The sequence below is a fragment of the Caloenas nicobarica genome, chromosome 1, assembly GCF_036013445.1.
Source record: "Caloenas nicobarica isolate bCalNic1 chromosome 1, bCalNic1.hap1, whole genome shotgun sequence".
Classification (NCBI taxonomy): Eukaryota; Metazoa; Chordata; class Aves; order Columbiformes; family Columbidae; genus Caloenas; species Caloenas nicobarica.
Window position 1 is genome coordinate 113,949,003 of NC_088245.1, and position 18,463 is coordinate 113,967,465.

General features: G+C 33.9%; 1 protein-coding gene across 10 annotated transcripts in view; it reads right to left on the reverse strand.

Annotated features, from left to right (window-relative positions):
* Nucleotides 1-18,463, reverse strand: part of DMD (dystrophin) — a 1,281,342-nt gene that overhangs the window by 691,868 nt on the left and 571,011 nt on the right. For all 10 annotated transcript variants that reach the window (XM_065627016.1, XM_065627025.1, XM_065626998.1 and 7 more), the window contains 4 exons: nt 16,494-16,655; nt 6,962-7,072; nt 4,598-4,771; nt 1,586-1,741 (listed from right to left, as the gene is read on the reverse strand). In XM_065627016.1, coding sequence (XP_065483088.1) covers nt 1,586-1,741; nt 4,598-4,771; nt 6,962-7,072; nt 16,494-16,655 — 603 coding nt within the window. The remainder of the gene's footprint in view (nt 1-1,585; nt 1,742-4,597; nt 4,772-6,961; nt 7,073-16,493; nt 16,656-18,463) is intronic.

Below are 18,463 nucleotides of genomic sequence, written 5' to 3' on the forward strand. Positions count from 1 at the left end.
TATGCTGTCTAATCTGAAACAAAAGTTATCCACACCTTAATGAAGCAGACTCTTCAGTATCCTTGACACTCAAAAGACTGATGCCTTGCAAGAGCTTTATTTGCTTTCAAGAGAGAGAACTGTTTTAATTCAAGTTCCCAAAGGGGTATTATCTCAGTCAAAACTAGCATAACTCTTATTATTTTATCGTACTATAGTCATTGGGGCTTGATTATCATTATGTTTTAAATCACATACTAACTCTCAGTATTACCACGAGCTTATTTTCCTAGCTAGTAATTTATGGTTTTAATAACTTGTAATCTTACAAAATAAAGAATTTGCATTCTCTCCTCTGTTTTGTGTAATTGAAGAGTATGGATTTTAGAAATAAACAGACCACTATATCTGTCATTCACAATCTTCATTCGGCCAGTTACAACACCAAATTTACTGTAATCCTACAGTTTTTAGTTGTTCTGTGGACAGTTCTAATGAGGGCAATAGGAAGAGTAATGAAGGATAGTTGTTAATTGAATTATTTGCATTAAGTGTTCTTTAGGACGATGCCACAACTCCTCTTCAGAGCTCGAAGGTCTTTGTAGAGCATTGTACTTCAGGAACAGTCAACACACTCCATAGATAAAGCAGGCCCTGAATAAAAAGCTTTTAGGGAACACAGTCTTGTTAATATTGCTTAGTAGTTTGTCTTTCCTACTGTCTTTTTAGTTGACTTTTAGGAAAAATTGAGTAAAAAACCCATTTTCCTGTTGGGAAGTGTAACAGAATTTAAGCATAGAAGAATTGATTAAGATATCAATGATATATAGATGGAAATTTTACACAAGGCTTTGCTGGTATCTGAGATGTACAACAATGGGATGATTATTCCATATACTGATAACTAAGCTGTATTCTATGTGGTTTATATATTAAAATACAGTGAAAAGATAGGTCAGGGTTGTACATGACATTTAAACCAGGGGATGGTTACGACAATAACTGAACACATGTTGTCAAGAGTGCAGAAGAAGCAAAGCAGAATGGTACACAAATTCCTTCTGAGGAACGCTGCAGTAGGCAATTTTTCATCAACAGATTTTAGAAAAGCAACAAATGGAAATGATATACTTAAAGATCTGTACAGTCATAGGTAGAATGAAATGGAAGAGTAGAATTCTCTTTTTTATTAAGTAGTTTTAAGTAAAATGTGGAAAAATCACAAACAAAATCTAAGTATTTTTCCGACCTAAAGTGTTTTGAAACAAGTGGCTGTTTGAGGCATTTAAAATGAAACAATATCCCCTTCTGAAACTTCAAAATAATGAACTAGTAGAAAAAAAGAAATCAAAACATTAAGAAAGTGTAATTTTAATTTGTAAAAAGGAATTATCTATTTTTCTAGAAGGTTATTTTTTCTCAGAGCAACTAAATCGCCATCCTGATGATTGCTTTTACCTCCATTTTTTCTGTCCCACTGTTTAGAAAATGTGAGGGCCTTGAAAGGAACCAATAACAAACCCTGCTTACTTACCATACCAAGATTATTCTTCACTTTGCCATTTAAAAAGAGGACACCATTTTGTATTAAAAACACAGAGCTTACCTTTGCACCCAGTTCATTATATTGCAACTTCAAAGCTGTAAGCCTTTCATCCAGTTCTTTCGGGTTCTCTGTCTGCTGCTTTTGAACAATCTGCCTCCCAGTTTTTATTACTGTTTCCACTTCAGACTTCACCTCGCTCAGGCTTTTATATAATTTCTAATCAAATAGAAATATCAAAGTGAAACACCATCATTAAAATAATAAAATAGAAAAGACTATTGAAGGTATTATGAAGATACACTAGAAGTCTTTGTATTGTATAAAACCACCATCATGCATGACTCTGAACACCTTCCACTCCCATTTGGAAGCTAAAGGAGTTAAGAGATACCATGGTATGTGACCTAAGGATAGAGAAAACTCACCCTGTGTGCATGTATTAAAGAAAAATGTTTATAAGAAAAGTTAATCAGTTTCTAAATCATATTTAAATTAACAGGTTCACAATAGCCTATCTTTACTAATACTGGCTTCAAAGACTTGTCATTTAAACTAACGGTAGAAATTTATAGATAAGAAAGTACACTCCAACAATAATTGTTTTAAGATATGACAATGGTTGTTTTGAAATTGATTGAGATAATGCAGTATTTAAAACAACAGCAGATGTCTTCTGTCAACTCAAACAGCCTGTTGGATATATTCAAACTACAAATAGCCACTAAACTAATTCAAGAATCTGACGGTTTTTCACACTACCAAATCAAGAGACTGGTAGGATAGACGATTTCCCCTACATTTCCTAAGTCTAATACTGTTCATAAAATTAAATAATTAAAAAACTACATGAAAAAATAGTGTAATGAGGTTAAGCCAAAATATGTTATATAATTCACTGCATTTTCCTCCAATATTTCAATGACTAAGCAAAAAATAAGGGATAAACAGCTGTTCTGTAAACAGTGGCATGTAAGCAATCTGTAAATACGTTTTCCTAATATATCAAATGAGTCATACCAAGAAAAACAAAAGCATTCTTTCTTTCCATATGAAGAAAGTGAGTATCATAATCTAAGTACAAGACTTGGGAACCGAAACCATTTATCAGCCACATAGAGGACCAATTAACATTCAGGTAAGTAGACCAGAAGTTGAATTTATTCTTCTTTTTAATCTAAGAACAAATTCTGCCATGGCTTGGAAATGCCTCTAAACTCCACCATGGAAAAAGGCTCCACAGAGATACACATTGTCTGTTACCACACAGGTAAGTGAAGAATGTCAAACATTAAGCTGTTGAGAAGCTTTATTGTTGAGATGTCTAGCTTAATTCTGAGTTCCAGCATTTTGCCATCTGGCCTGAATGCCCAGACAGAACTGCAAAATAAATTACACCTTACTTTTTTAAAACTGTAATTTTTTGAGCTTTTCTTTTTGTAGCAATATCTCTCACAACGTAAAATCTATGTCTAGAGCTTCTGGACATCAAAGAATTTTTTTTTTTTTTTTTTTTCCCCAGCAGATCTGACAACAGAAAAAACCAAATGCATTTTCTCCATAATCTAAAATAAATTACCAAGCCAATTCTTAACACGGTTCTTATTTTATTTACTTAAAGGTAGTATGGATATAATCCAACTGCTTTCTAGGTGCTTAATATAATAAACACATTCTTGATTGCTGAAAACCTGTCAACAAATTAGGAAGCTGTTGTATGATGTACATTGGCAAACATCTGATGGGATACTATGATTAGATTTTTTAAATAGAAACTTTATGAGATTCTCTGTAGACAAAGATGCTCTAAAAACACTGTAAGTCTTCCACAGAATATGACAGATCTGCAAAAGCTAGCTGCCGAGTGGACATACTTTAATTCAGTACAGGGCTTCTAATTACCGTGTCATTCTGATAAGAATGTGAATTTAAGGGTAATTGCATTTAAGAAAAACCCAAGATGCAAAGAAATAACATTGACTTGTTCCATGTTATTTTTTTAATTTATATTCTTACTTTAAGATCTGAAAGAAGTTGAGGGAAAAAAAAAAATCTTCGGGCATGTCATCGGTCTAGAAAAACAGCTGAAGACAAGGACCCGATTGCCCTTATTTTTGCTGTGAAGATCTCTGGTTTTTTATCATCAAGAACATGGTGCTCATCTTTATATTTAATTCCCTTCAACAGTAAAGGGGTACAGGATTACAGGGATATGTACTCATATTGTTTAGGACATATTCAAGTCATCTTTTGCTCTTGAACTGTAAGAAAGTCAGAGTATACCATCTCAGAGAAGCTGTAATCTATGGTTTTCCTTTAGGTTTTGTGTTTCCTGGCTAGAATAGATTTGTGCACTGCAACATCTCTTTTAGTTACATCATGGAGTTCCATGACCATAGCATATTGTGGAAAATAGAGCCAATCCAGGGAGATAAACTCATATGCAAGATGGGAAGGGGGAATTAGAAAAGGATTCTGAGTGACCATCTCAGACAGTGAAAGTGCATAACCATTGTTTGAAAGTTCACTGAAATGAGAATTTTGGTAGTGGTGGTGGTTTGGTTTTGGTTTTGTTTTTTTCAGTCTCATGAGTAACTGATACTTTGTTTCTCATCCTGAATTCAGGACATTCTGTAATTTTTAGCTTTCTCCACATAATTCCATATTTTCCAAAATTTTCACTCACTTAATTAGCATCCCATGCTTCTGAGAGGTCTTTGCTCTGACAGAAGAAAACAACATACATAAAGGAAAAAGCTTCTGTAAGAATGTTAGAAATATTTCACCATGTTATTATGTCCTGGGAAGGTTTGAAATTGAATATAATTTTAAGTGTATGAAGTCCTTCTAGCCTCATTTGCAAACAAGAAGTCGGACACAGCAGATCAACCTTTTCTCCCTATCTTCCTCTCCTTGAAAAAAATTTATCTTTCATTGTGTAACTTTGCTCTTAAATCTCAGAATATTTTCTAATATCTCCCAAAGAAATATTGACATTGCCATTGAAAATACTTTAAATTTGAGAGGCAGATCAGGCAGGAAACAAATATAAAGAGAGCATCTTTAAATATTCACCATGCAATGATCCAACCGTGACTGTACTACTTCCTGCTCAACACTCTTCTTCTCCAACTTGGGCACCTGCAATTTCACTTCATCTAAAATTCTTTTACATTCTTGTAGGCGCTCTTCAAAGTTGGCTGGCTTCTGAAACAAGCGAAACTTCATGGAGACATCCTCCAGCTTTTTCTGAAAAGTAAGCATGGGTGAGTAGTAAATGTGAAATCAAATCAGCACTGAAGACAAGTCTTAGACCTATTTCAGAATACTTAGAATCCATTATCAACCATCAGTTTCTTCTTTAAAGAATTTAAAGCTTGGGATAAATACAAGCAGCAGAGAATCTCGGTCTTCATAGGAAGAGAAAATTCTTGTATTTTCCAGGGCACTGGATGCAGCAGAGCCAGGGACGAGAGCTCATAAACTCAACTGAAGAAAGGGAAAGTTTTTATATCTTTATGCAAACTATTGTGGGGTAGGTTGAGAATGGAGGTTTAATGGCTTGAGCACAGCACATCAACATTCTAGAGTGCACACTCATCAACTCTACTGTGTTACTGCTTCTTGGTATGAGGAGTGAATCTTTTAGTCTCTCAAAGAAACCCAAATAAAGTGGCTGGGCAGTAAGTAGGTCTAGCACAAACCCTGAGATTCATAGTATAAAAGTGATTTCCTTTTCAATTTAAAAAAGTATAACCTAGAGTAAAAAAAGAAAGTAATTTGAAGGCAGAAAATGGCTTCTAATTTTGCAATTTTCACAATTTGTTATCTTTGTGCATTAATTATATTGCTTGCTCACATGATCCTAACCTCAGGGGGAGGGGAAATAATTAAAAATAAAGCAAAGAAAGGGCATTTTAATTATCCACTTGAATAAGAACTAATTTATCTGTGGAAGTACAGAGCAAACTACTAGTAGAATAAGTTTTTCTACTGTTTGAAAAAAAGAAAAAAAACAAGAAACAAACGAAAGAATGTCACTAAGAAATTGATAAATAATTAAATAGGAACTCAGTATCTGCAAACACACTTTTGATTTTTTTTTTAATCTTCAATCTTCTTTATACAGTACAGTGTTGTCTGTACTACAAAAACTTGAGAGAAACTGTAATAAGGAATAGGATTAGCCTATATGTAAGGCATTAGTAAAAATGCTTCCTATATCTATCAGTTTTCTGTGAAAGAGGCAGGAATCATGAGCAAAAGACAATTTTGGGTAACACAGAAAACTGTGTAGATTTCCAGCAGCTCCTACCGAAAAATTTCCTCATTAAACACTCTTAATGAAATTGAGATCCAACAGGGTAAAAAATGAAGTCTTTCCCTAGATAAATAAGTGAATAATTGAATAAAAATAGGAAACAAAGAGTAGGAATAAGAGGTCTTGTTTTTCTTTAGTGTGTTTGCATACACTAAATTCATACTTAGTCAGGTTTTCATCCTCTTGTGACACTTCAACTTGATGAAAATCAAGTCCTGTGGGAAGCTTGCAATGGCACACCAGTATCTATTACAACTGGTGTTGGTCAATACATTAAGAACTATCTAGAAAGGAGAGAGAATGACAGTATCAATGGCAGAGAAAATTAAAGCCATCTGTGAAGAGTCACTGAGGGATTGCACAACGCTGAGGATCTGTAGGGAAAAAAAAGTAAATTATATTCACCCCAAAATTAAGTAATGCACACCACAAAAGAAATACTAAGCTTGACATACAAGTGAGATATAAATTATCTATTAGCACTCTAAATTGAGCTGTAATAGGGAACTATAATTTACATTGTATACTTATATTTATCCCAAACAATTTTTTAAAAAATCAGCTCAATACTTAAAAGCAGCCAAACAAGCAAAGTGGGAATTTGAAATAATTTAGAACATCAAGAACAAAAAAGAAAATACCTGTCACAGTTTAAAAGTCATTGTACAAAGCTATATTGTGCCTGAACAATGTATGCAATTTTTATCACCTCAAGAAACTGTTTGTAAAAATAGGAAACGTATAAAGAAGAATGAAAGGACAATCAAAGCTAAGGTCTCAGTATGATTTAACATACTAGTCAGTCTGGAAATGAGACAACTGAGAAGGAGTAAAAATTTGTAGTACGCAAAAAGTTGACCAGCAAATTATTGTTAACTGTTTCTCAGAATTCACAAAGAAGGTGACATCAAGTTAGTCTCTTGTACAAGGAAACCAAAATGAACAAAAGGAAGGACAACTTCACATAGCATTCAGCTACACTGTGTAACTGAATGCAAAATGAAGTTGAGGATTCCAGGAATTTACAAGACTTCAAAAAACATTTAAATGTGATAATGCTACTCACGCTGTTTGTTTGCACGAGTGAAGGAAAAAGAGAGGAAATAAAATTTGTATACCTGTGCCACATCAATTTGGGAAAGCACTCTTTTAGCAGCATCTTTACCCCGGTTTCGTTTCTTCATTTCTTCCAAACTAACCTCATGGCTTGTTAATTCAGATTGTATTTTCTATTGAAAAACAAAGACAGTAATCAGCAGGGTTTAAAGAAAATGTTTATATTGTTAATATTATTTGGAACAATTGAATTTGAAAGATATTAAACAGAAGTACTACACTATATACTGGATCATTAGATGAGATAATTAAAACAAATACTTGTTCAATACCCTGTAAATTATTCAGTTTAGTTTCTCTTGATCATAATAAAACCTTCTCCTGCTCAAACATATATAACTGTGACATTGTGATTAAACTGTAGGCAAAACAAAAATATAGATTTATTTCTTCTGAAGGAAAACAACTATTTTTTGGGGAAGAAAATTAAAAATTAATCATAGAAAAGAAAAATTCAAACAGAAAAGTGACTTGCTTTTCTACTCTTATTATTTCCACAGTATCATTAGGCAAGTTGAGAGGAAACTGATCAAAGTATCCTATATGTATAACAATATCTTCATCTCACAGATTTATGTTATATCTAAAACGGTATACGGAGTGTTTCAAAAAGATGGACCCAGTTTCAAAGCAGTATATTCCATGATGGCAACATGTTACAATTACACAAAAATTGACTGAGGCAAGGGGCTCCTTGTGCACCGGGACAGGCATTTAGTGGTATCATTGGAAACTCTGCCCTGCCCTTTGAAATTGTAAGAGTTTCATTCATGGGCAGTTCATCGTTGCAGAGAAAGAGTAATTTCAAACTGGGTCCAGCTTTTTGAAACATGCTGTACAATACACATAGTTCATTAATACACTAACTTAATCCATTTTGCAACATACTTTTCCGGTTATCTCTTTCTGCAAAACCAGTGTGCAACCATATCATCACAAGACAAATACCAGCCTTATTGGTTCACCATAAATCAACCTCACAAGAAAGAATTAACTTAAGCAGTGTTGTCTAGTGCAAGGTAATGGAAAAGTATTCCTGTGAAGTATATTGACACAACATAATATAGAGTGATTCACATATTTTTAGGTTTAAATGGATAGAAAATGAGAACCTGTTATTAGCAGAATTACTAGACAAGTATTACTGAGAACAATTACGCTATGAAATAAAGACAAGGTATGTTTCCACCAGGGAAGGTATTTGAGGTCATTACTCCTCCATGAAAAAGGATTTTAGATTTAACTTTTTTATTTTTCTATGGTATACAAGCATTTCTCAGATACTCTAAAGACTAGCTATAAGTTACAATACATGCACATGCATTCATCTTACACTACAGTAACTTGTAAAATATGAAAACTGTGTAGCTCAAAGGACAACAAAGAATTATGCCAATTAACAAAAGGGGTTTTAAATTACAATTTGATCCTTTAAAGTTTGATTATAAGTAAAAATGAATATATAGGTATTTTAAATCTTATTTTCACAGGTTATTAAGTACAAAGCTGCATACCCTTTATGCTGTCTACTTTCTAGGGGTATTACCCGGTTATAATGACTTGTATAACATTATAATGTCTTCTATATTACATTACATAGAAAGCAGTTTTTCACAAGTTATATTGAACATTGTATTAAAGCTTAAGAAAAAAACTTACAAAAATACAGAAAACTGTTAAGTCACTATTAAACTTAATTGCAAACATATGTGTATGAGTCTGAATTATCCAGTACTATTTAGAGAATTAAAATATTTTTCTGAAGCAAAGTATTTGTAAAAGTGAAATGAGTGACAGAAAACTGTCAATTTGGATGAAAGTTTTCATTTAAAATTATCATAACTGTATTTTTTCTATTTTTCACATTTTGAGTTCTCATTGCCAAGGCTCTTTACTGAATGGCCAGCAGTATTTGGAGCAAGTAAAAAAAAATTCTAAATATGATATTTTAGTTTAAGAAAACAAAGACAGTAAATAAAAAGGACAACACAATCCAGGAGAGAAGGCTTATTTAATAGTTTCTTTTGGAGTATTTATTTTCTCCTTGTCTAAGTTTAAAATTTGTCCCTTGAAGTGTACTAGAATTGTAACAGGATTATTTCCCATGTTTGTGCAGTACACAGACAAAATTATTGGTAGTGACTGAGCACTAGTTAGCTCCTGAAGCCAAATAATTTCTTGATGTCTTGGAAGTCACAACTGTGTATGTAAGGAAGAAGCAAGTCTGAATGTCAGAAAAACATACTATATCATATCCAGTATTTCAACTGTTTGCTTCTGCATCTCATCAATTAAGTGATTTTTGCTTGTATTTTCTGATTTACTTTGTTCAACCTCAGAGTCACTCTGGAAAGTGTATAATTGAGCAGTTCTTATCTGAATAGGTCAGAATAGACAAGACTAGTATTTAAGCAACTAGGTATTATGGGACATTGTATGGAGTTTGTTCTTTGTCTCTGCAGTGCAGAGATGAAGCATCACCTACTCTGACATCAAAATGCAGAATGAGAGAAAACAAAGACACTATGGCAAAGCTTAAAATAAAAGTCAGTAAGGATTACGGCAAGAAAATATTTTGAGGGTTTTTTTGTATTTGCCACTGATGCACACAGGCAGAAAGATGAAACCATTCCTGAACAGATGTAAGATAATTTATAACACCTGCCTATGATGTCCCTTTTCATTCAATATTGACATGACCATTTTGACTTTTTTTGTCCATTTTGATTCATTAATTATTATATTGATGACTTCTAAACATCCACAAGAAAACATTAATTTTCTTCTTCCATTTCTGTTATTCCCACCTCTGCCTTTCTTAATGGTTCCTGTATATTTTGTCTTTTAATAAAGAGTAAAGATTGCCTTCATTTCATTTCTAGAACATAATGATATAATGTATGTAACTAATAAACACTACTGTGCCTATATCGTGTCCTACAAGTTAAGGATTCTCATCTTCCATCACTGGAATTTTTTCAGAAAATTTATTAATTTGCAAATTTTTATTTATATACATATATATAAACTAATATATAAAACCTAATTATATTTACAAGACCAAAGACACTGATTGTGCCTATTCTCATGAGGACCACTTCTAGAGCAAAAAAACTTCTGTCCCAAGGGCACGCAATGCATTATCTCTCTTAACTACTGGTCAATTTTTAGAAAAAAGATGAACAGTGAAATGCAGAGGGTCTAGTTATGATGACAGCAAAATGAGAGAATTGGCAGTGCAGCCAATTCTTGAAAAAACCTTTCCTACCTTGAATCAGAGAAATAAAAGCCAAAAGAGCCAACATGAGCATTTGTCTCTTTTGAAAATTGTGACAAACCTAACTGCAATCTCATGCTTTAAGATCAACATTTAGAGAAAAGGTAACAGGGCATATAAACAAACTCTGCAACATTATTTGCAACAGAAAATTGAACTAGAAGGCTTGATTATATGTTACTTCCCATCAACGCTTGCTACCATAATTAGAAAATCAGTCATTAGATTTACAAGAAAAAAAAAAAAGCCAGTCAGCAATATTCAGCAGAATCATAACAATGGAGACTATTATTTGGGAGGGGAAAAAAAAAAATCAAACAAAAAACCCCAGCCTTGTGTATTTAATTAAAAGGAAGTGATTTATTTATAACTAGTGAATAAAAATGCAACCCCATAATATACATGGAACTAATACTGTGGAATAATGGCTGAAAAGACAAGATTAGATGGAGTGCATATCTAATATGCAAACACAGATTTTTAGTATCAGTAACACTGAAAGGACTACACTATAAAAACAGCTGACAGTTCCAGCTAATGTTATAATAGCTAGTTAGAAAAAAGTTTGATAGATATTCTGGAAAATATACTGGTGAAACTAACTGCTTTCTCATGGCAGGACATGGATACCTTTTTTCACCCCAGAACTCGGAGAAACTTTTCATATCTTTTGTCTGCTCCTGAAGAAGGAAGAAGACCCTGTTGGTTCTGCTACTTCAAGAATGGCAGATATATATTACAGTGCACTTTATCCTCCATGACATCTTAATTTCACATTGCCGGACTTCATTGTATTGTATTGTATTAGTTGCCAGAAATTCATAACACAGGGAGGAACTAGTTTGCAGTCAATATTGTCTATACCACCAAGATCAGCAACTGACAAGTTCTCAAAAGCTGGATAAATCCAGAAGGAGAAAGATGTGAGACATATATCTACACATTCCAAGATGGGACAGAGAACCCTGATGTCACTTGAACTCGGAATGAGCAACACATAGGTGAAATATTTCCTATGGACATGCAGTGTAATGAGAGTGGCCAATTTACTTTTCTTATTTGATTTATAAACTTCCACAAAAATACACTAAACATAATAAACTATAGTTCATTAACCACTTTGGCAGTGAAGGGATTAGGTTAAAAGGAAGTTGCTAGAATTAACCACGCTTCTTCGTTTATTTTTCTTCTGGTTTCTTTTTCACTTTAAAGTCGATTGCAGAAAAATTATTCACTGAATTCCTGTTTGCTAATTAAAAACCTGATTTATAGAACCTGCTCCTGTATGAAGAGGTTATTTACATGCTGTGACAAAAAATTGGCTAGATCCTCAAGAAGAAACATGTCCTGTTTTCTCCATGGGAAGCTTAACGAAAGATATTGAAAGGCCTCCATTCTAAAATAAAGATTTATGGAAACACCGGGTGATACACTGGAGACAAGTAGTTTCTTAAAGAGAGGACACTTACAGCTCTTGGGTTATTCACAGTAAAAAGAAAAACCTTTTTATACCTCTCTCTGACCTTGCAGTGTTGGTCCTTTCCTCACAAGATTTCTTTCCTGCCCATCAACTTTTAGTGGCATCCTGAGCTACAGGAAGAATCTACAGTAGGTTGATGTAGGTAACCCCTGAGGGCTGGCTGTGGCACTGTCCCCTGCTCTGGCAGTGGGAAGCTGCATGCCCCAGCTCAGGGGAAATGTCCTTTTCTGTCCCACTGGGCTCCGAGAAACTGTTCCCAGCTCAGCACATTTGTTTGCTTTCAGACAGGTTTTCCCCCTAATTTGGAGGACACCAGAAAATAAATATGTTCTCCCTTCTCGTAGCCATTTTAAAGCAGAACATGCTATGCAAAACATGCTATACAAATTAAACTAAGCAGTTATACCGTCCTCTACTATGTCCATATTCATCTGTCCATATTCCATATCCTCCAACAAAATACATCAGGCAATACCAGTATTGGGCAATTGGATACTGTTTCATTCTCAAGAACTGAAAATTACACAGCCAGAGTAGTAAATCTTTCAGCAGTGAGTGGTGGATCTGAAGACAAAGGCAATTATATTAAGTTTGTTCTAGGAAAACAGGGTCTAAATTTAGCACAGAACATCACTTTTCTACTATGGTTTTCATTAAGATCTACTGCATAAAAAGGCCTGGACTTCACAGCAACCCTATGAGTTCTGCAGTGGCACAAGAAGATGATAACAATATGACATTATTCAGGCAAAACAGTGAACTTCTAATAGTTCTCTGCTTTTAAACTAATTGATTATGAACTCAAATTACACTAGATTACCTTTGTAATTGACGAGTCCTTCACAGAACTCTTAGATCAAAATTACAATTTTGGCTCTCCTGAATTGCAGAGAATAGCTTGCCAGCTCTCTTAGGTGTACAAGGATTTTCGATTTGTATTTCTCTAAATATTACTTTGCTAGCCTAACAGCTCTCAAGAATGGTGCTCAGTTTAACCTCATTTTTGCTTATTTTCATGATGGCTATCAACACCTAAGGAGTCAGTTCTTAGTCTAATGTATGGAGAAAATAAAACATATAGAGAGCATTCTCGTAAGTTAATCTTCATAAATGGAAAGATTATGATTCTATCAGACATAAAAAACTTATCTGAAACAATTTCAGAACTGTTAGTGGTTAACTTTGCAAATTCTGAAAGGGTAAACAAAGTACCAGAAGATTAGAAAAAGGAAGTTGAAGTATCCATCTTAAAAACACTAAAATAATATGTGCCAATTATGTCACTCCTTTGCAAAAAAAAAGTGGGAAGGACATACAGGTAAATCTCAAAAACAGCATACTTAGTTTTGGACACTACTCTTCAAGAAGCATTAACTGAAGAGTCCAAATGAGAGGGGCAAATCTTCAGAGAACAAAAACATGACTGATAGAGAAAGACTGAGTAAGCTGGACATGGCGAATGCAGTTTGTGCAGATTAAACACAACGCAGTGTTCAAATGCTATGGATATGTATAGCGTGTGAGAACATGTATAGTACAAAAATCTGCATAGATATTCAAACTTAATACATAACAAAATGTAAGCTTACACTTCTGAATAATGCTTCCCAGTGATTCCCTCTTTGACCACCAATGTATGTGTCTGTACAAAAAAATTCTCTCAATTTCCGTCAGATGAATAATAAGTATAAAAAACTTTAACATTAGACATTTTACTAAGTAGACAATTGTGAATGCTTTGTGCCAAAATATTAGCCTGAAGTCAATGAAGCATGGCATTATTCTTCTCAAGTAACACATTACGCAATAGAACATCTCTGCCATCGTAACTTCACATTAACTTTGGTTTTGAACATAGCACAATAATATTTTAATAACAGATTAATAACCATCTTCACTTAGAAAGCAGGCAGGTGTGTAGTGCTTATCACTACAAAACCGAAATATTCAAGGAGTTTATTGAAAAGGCGAAGTATATTACTTTTAGTTTTATCAGAAACACAATATTGTTCATTTATTCTCTACATTGTATTTTACATAAGTCTAAAGGCAAAACAAACAAATGACTTGTCACATGCAGGTGAGAAGTGAAGTAAGCGTATTTTCTGCCTCATAATAGAACACACCCCATGTAATCTCTCAGACTAAACAGAAGTACAAAGTGGAGATTCTCTCACCCATCAGAAGTTATTTAATAAGAAATCTACAAATAATTATCTGAAAAATATTTTGTAATATAAATGTAATATTTTCAGTACAGATTTATTTTCTTCCTGTCAGTTAAAGGGTATTTGAAAAAAAGTCAGCAACTGGCAAATTCCTGTGATGATGACTTTTTTCCCTGTATTTTCATGGTAAATTTAGAGAAATTAAAGAGACTTCAGTTGGGATCATGAGATCAAACATACAAGCAAATTATCTTTCCTTCTGGAATATTGTTTTAGACTTTACCTCATTCCAGCTTTTTTCATCACCACACCTTGAGGAACCTGAACCGATTTATCTGTGTGGTTGCTGTCAGATTGTTCTGTCAGAATACAGCTTCTTTAGTCGTACTTAAAATAAGTTGGCTGGCAGTGTGTCTCTAGCATTAAATTCTCAGTGCCACATGGTGGAGTAAGAAGCACACAGAATTTAGATTCACAAAATGATCCAAAAGAGAAGTTCAACAACACATACTTAACTTCCTTTTTTTTTTTTTCTGTCAACTTCATGAAAAAACTAAACTGATCATTTCACTTAAAAAGATAAGTTAAATATAATTTTGTTTTCTCAGGTTCATTTCCAATCACGTGAACCAAAGATTATTCCTCCTATCAATGCTCTAAACAGATTTGAATTTTTGAAGCAAACACGCAGAGCTTTGAAGCAAACCCTCAACAGCTTTTTGATTATAAATTCTCCCATATGTTGTTTTAGAAATGCAACACATACTGCTGAATGGTTTGCTAAATCCCTCAGCATGGATAAAACTGACCCCTGCCCAGAAACAAACACCATTGACTGAAAGATTCTCATTCCAGCTGTGCAGACACTATTGTTATTGTATATGAATAAACTATTTTCTGCTCTACCGAAGAGCTGTGCCAGTAGAAGCTCCACTGAAGATGTGGCCATTTAGTATGTGCCTATTCTGCCACTGGTTGGCATGGCCATTCACTAAAGGATTGACTCAGTATATTTACCCACATAAAACTGATTGTTTATTCCTTTTACCTCTAAGAATTTTAAAGAACTTCATGACTGAACTTCAGAGAACTTCAACATTTGCATTAAATCTGTTGGGGTTTTTTTTGTTAGATCCCACTGGCATCTTAAAATAAAAACATGAAAGGGAAAATCTCAGAAGTCTCTATGCTGGTTTTCTTACAGTAGATAAAGTACAATCAGACAATAAAATCTCAAGAACAATCTCAAGAATAAAACCAAGTTCTTCAAAAACACTGGGGTCATATTTTCCTATGAAAGTGTGCTAATTAAGGTTTGATGAGTTTTGTGCTTCTTCAGTTGTTAAAGTTCTGAATTACTTCCTTTTACAGAGTCTGTAATCATTGACAGTACTGTACCTGAGGACACACATAAACCAGATGAGTTAATGGGATAAATGAAGCACCAACCTGATCCTATTCTTATACTGACATAGATTAGAAGCAAATAAATTAGAATCCATTTCAAAATAAGACTGAATGCAAATCCAATCCTGTTTTCTAATTTTTTTTTTAATACACACACACAAAAATATCTGCATGTACATATAAACACACACAAAGCAACTGAAAGGTACATCTATCTACATTTTAATTCAAAAGACATGAAAACCTTTATTTCTAAAGGAGAGAAGACATGATTTTCAGGGCTATATATATACAGTTCTGAATATATTTAACATTGTCTAAGCTACTCCATACAAGACGCTCATTTTTTAGAATTATTTAAAATTCCACAGGCACGCCAGAAAAAAAACACAATTAAATGTCTCTTCCAAAATAATTTTAAAGCATTCATTTTCAATTTCCCTGTAGACTTCTTTGTTTGTTTACTTTTGTAATATGACTTCTTAAATATAGGTGGAATTTACAGAAAAGTTGCTGTACGTAATATTGTAAATTATTAATAACTTTATACCAGAAATGTTTGGTTTTATTTAATTTGTATTCTTACCATCTTAATGCTGCAGTAAAGCAGATGTTATAGAAGAAAGAATTAAAGAGTAAAAATGAGAATTATGTGTACATTTTTATTTCAAAGGCTGAAGAAACCATTTCTAAAGAATGGGAAAAGCTCTTTCTGTTAAACTTATGTGAGCAGTAAAAATTGAAATATAAGTACATTTATGTGCACATCATTAAATAATTAACAATGTTGTCTATGTTTCAATAATTTAGTAACAATCCCTAGGCTAGGTAATCAACTTTGTAAAAGGGCCATCTAAGAGTAGCGAAGATGATGAATTTCTTCTTTCTAGGATGGGAATCAGATTTTAAAGAGTCACAATGTTTATCTTTGTTGTTTTAAAATTGCTGTGTTGACTTCCACAGCATTTATAGCTCTTTACATCTTCTGGACAGGTATATAATATAAATGAGAAGGAAAATTTGACTTTACCAGAAGATTAGTGTGAACTTCTCAAAGTAATCCTACCTAAAATTTACTTGCACTTTCATACTGATCATGTTGCAAATCCCCATTAATAATATGAGGCTGAGGGACAACCAAACACTCTTTGGTTGATTGAGAAAGCCAGTAAGCACATCGGTTCAACCTGTATATAACTTACCTGTGCTTCCTGAGGGACCTGTGCTGCATCAACTCTGTCTGCAATGTAGGCTGTCAGCTGTTTGTCGATAGCAGAAAGACACTCTTGGATTAAACGAAGGGTTTTGTCAGTCTCCTGTGCAGATTGAATACTCTGTTCAAGGCTCTTTTGTCTTCTCACGGCCTAAAAAAAAAGACAATGTTATAAATATTCACAGTAATAATGAAGAGAGTATGTTTTTCCCACATTCTTTTAAATCGAAAAATGCAGGCTAAGAATCAAAACCAGTACTCTTGTTTTGTGCTCGTCCACCTTTTTGTATGATAGGTTGCGCATCTTTTTGCCACTCATTCAGTTCTTTTCAGTAAGAAACAAAAAAACCAACCCCCAGATTGCATAGACAAATTCTAAAAAATGTAGGATCCTGAAACACAAATGCATGCATTGAGGATTCCTATACAGAGTGAAAGTTGGCAAAGCTGCATAATAACACCATCCCGATAGTGCAGTCTTTCATTCTGAGGCATAGCGCTCCTCCTGATCTTATTATATAATTCAAGAGATTTTGTTTACTGAGAATAGGGTTACTGTCATCACAATCCCATCCGAGACAATCCACTTCAGCAAGTGAAAGGGATAAAGACTCTCTTGAGAAGGAGCAATCTTATATGAAGTATAAATAGCTGTCTGGAACAGAGGCAATGCCTACTCTGGACAAAAAGAGAGACAGAACCTTGTCTTGTCTTGTTTGTGGACTTGCCCAACCTGTTATCACGCTAACCATAGTCTCTTTTAGCCTAGTAAGTTGACTCATGCTTTTACACGACCATTGCCACAGTGGGTTGCCTACAACCACCTTTTACACAATCTTTTTTTTTTTTTTTTTTTTTGAGAAGGATGGTTTGCTTTCAAAGGACCTCACGTTATGGTTTACCAAATCAGAACAATAAATTCTCCTTCCAAATTGTCCTTAAACCACACATATATTTAAACACTTGACATAAACGGGTTAGCTTTAACTATTCTTTGTAATGGTTTAATATGGTATTTACCAGGTAATAAATAACTTGGTATTTTCTTCCATGTGTTGTCATGTCCACCTGTGGACTCATATTTTACTGAGACTATAGCTTCTGCCTAGCAGAATTTCTGCTTTATACAGAGCACATAGTAATTACCAACAATCTAAAATGCAATATAGTTTTTCTCTGTACAAGCCTAGCCATGCTGTTGACCACAGAATGAAGTGACTTTCTTTGACATGAAATAAAGGAGAAGGGAGAAGGCAATCACTTTTTAAACAACATTGCTAGGTGTCCTTCCATTTTTCAAGTCAAATCAGACTTTTTCTCCTTCATGAGCCATCTTTAATTTTATTTCATACCTATTATGAAATTCTTGCCTTGAACAAAAATATCTGTCAGCAGTTCAGTGAGAACATTTGATATATCTGTACCTTCTTCACAGAGCTCAGATTCTTATAGAGCTTCACATTTAATGAATGAAAAAATATTATTTCTTGTGAGCATTTTTGCCAACTGTTCTACTTAGTTAAAGGATAGTGATCCAACCAGTATGTACTATATCTGTGTTTGTAAGCTGCTTTGTGCTATTTCAAAACAGCTGATCAGATAATCTTGTATCACTGCCAGGGCCAGGAACCTTCTGTAGAACTGAGCAGCTTTACATATCAGACCCACGCTGTCAGTGTTACTGGAAGCACCTGAACCACTAAGGTGTTACTACAGTACCAAATGAAGCATAAAACCCCAGTAACTTTGCAGTACAGTACAAAGGCTTGCTACTTAAATGACTTTTACCTTCATCTGATTTGAGATTTTATTTTAAAAGGTTCTCACCCTGTTCAAAGCAGTGGGGTTAAAAAACACAGCTTCCATTTACCTTGACACTCCTTACGACTAATTTGTAAGCCTGGCTAAGATACGGTCACTCTCAACCTTTCCATTTGAATCACTATGCAGTAGATTGAA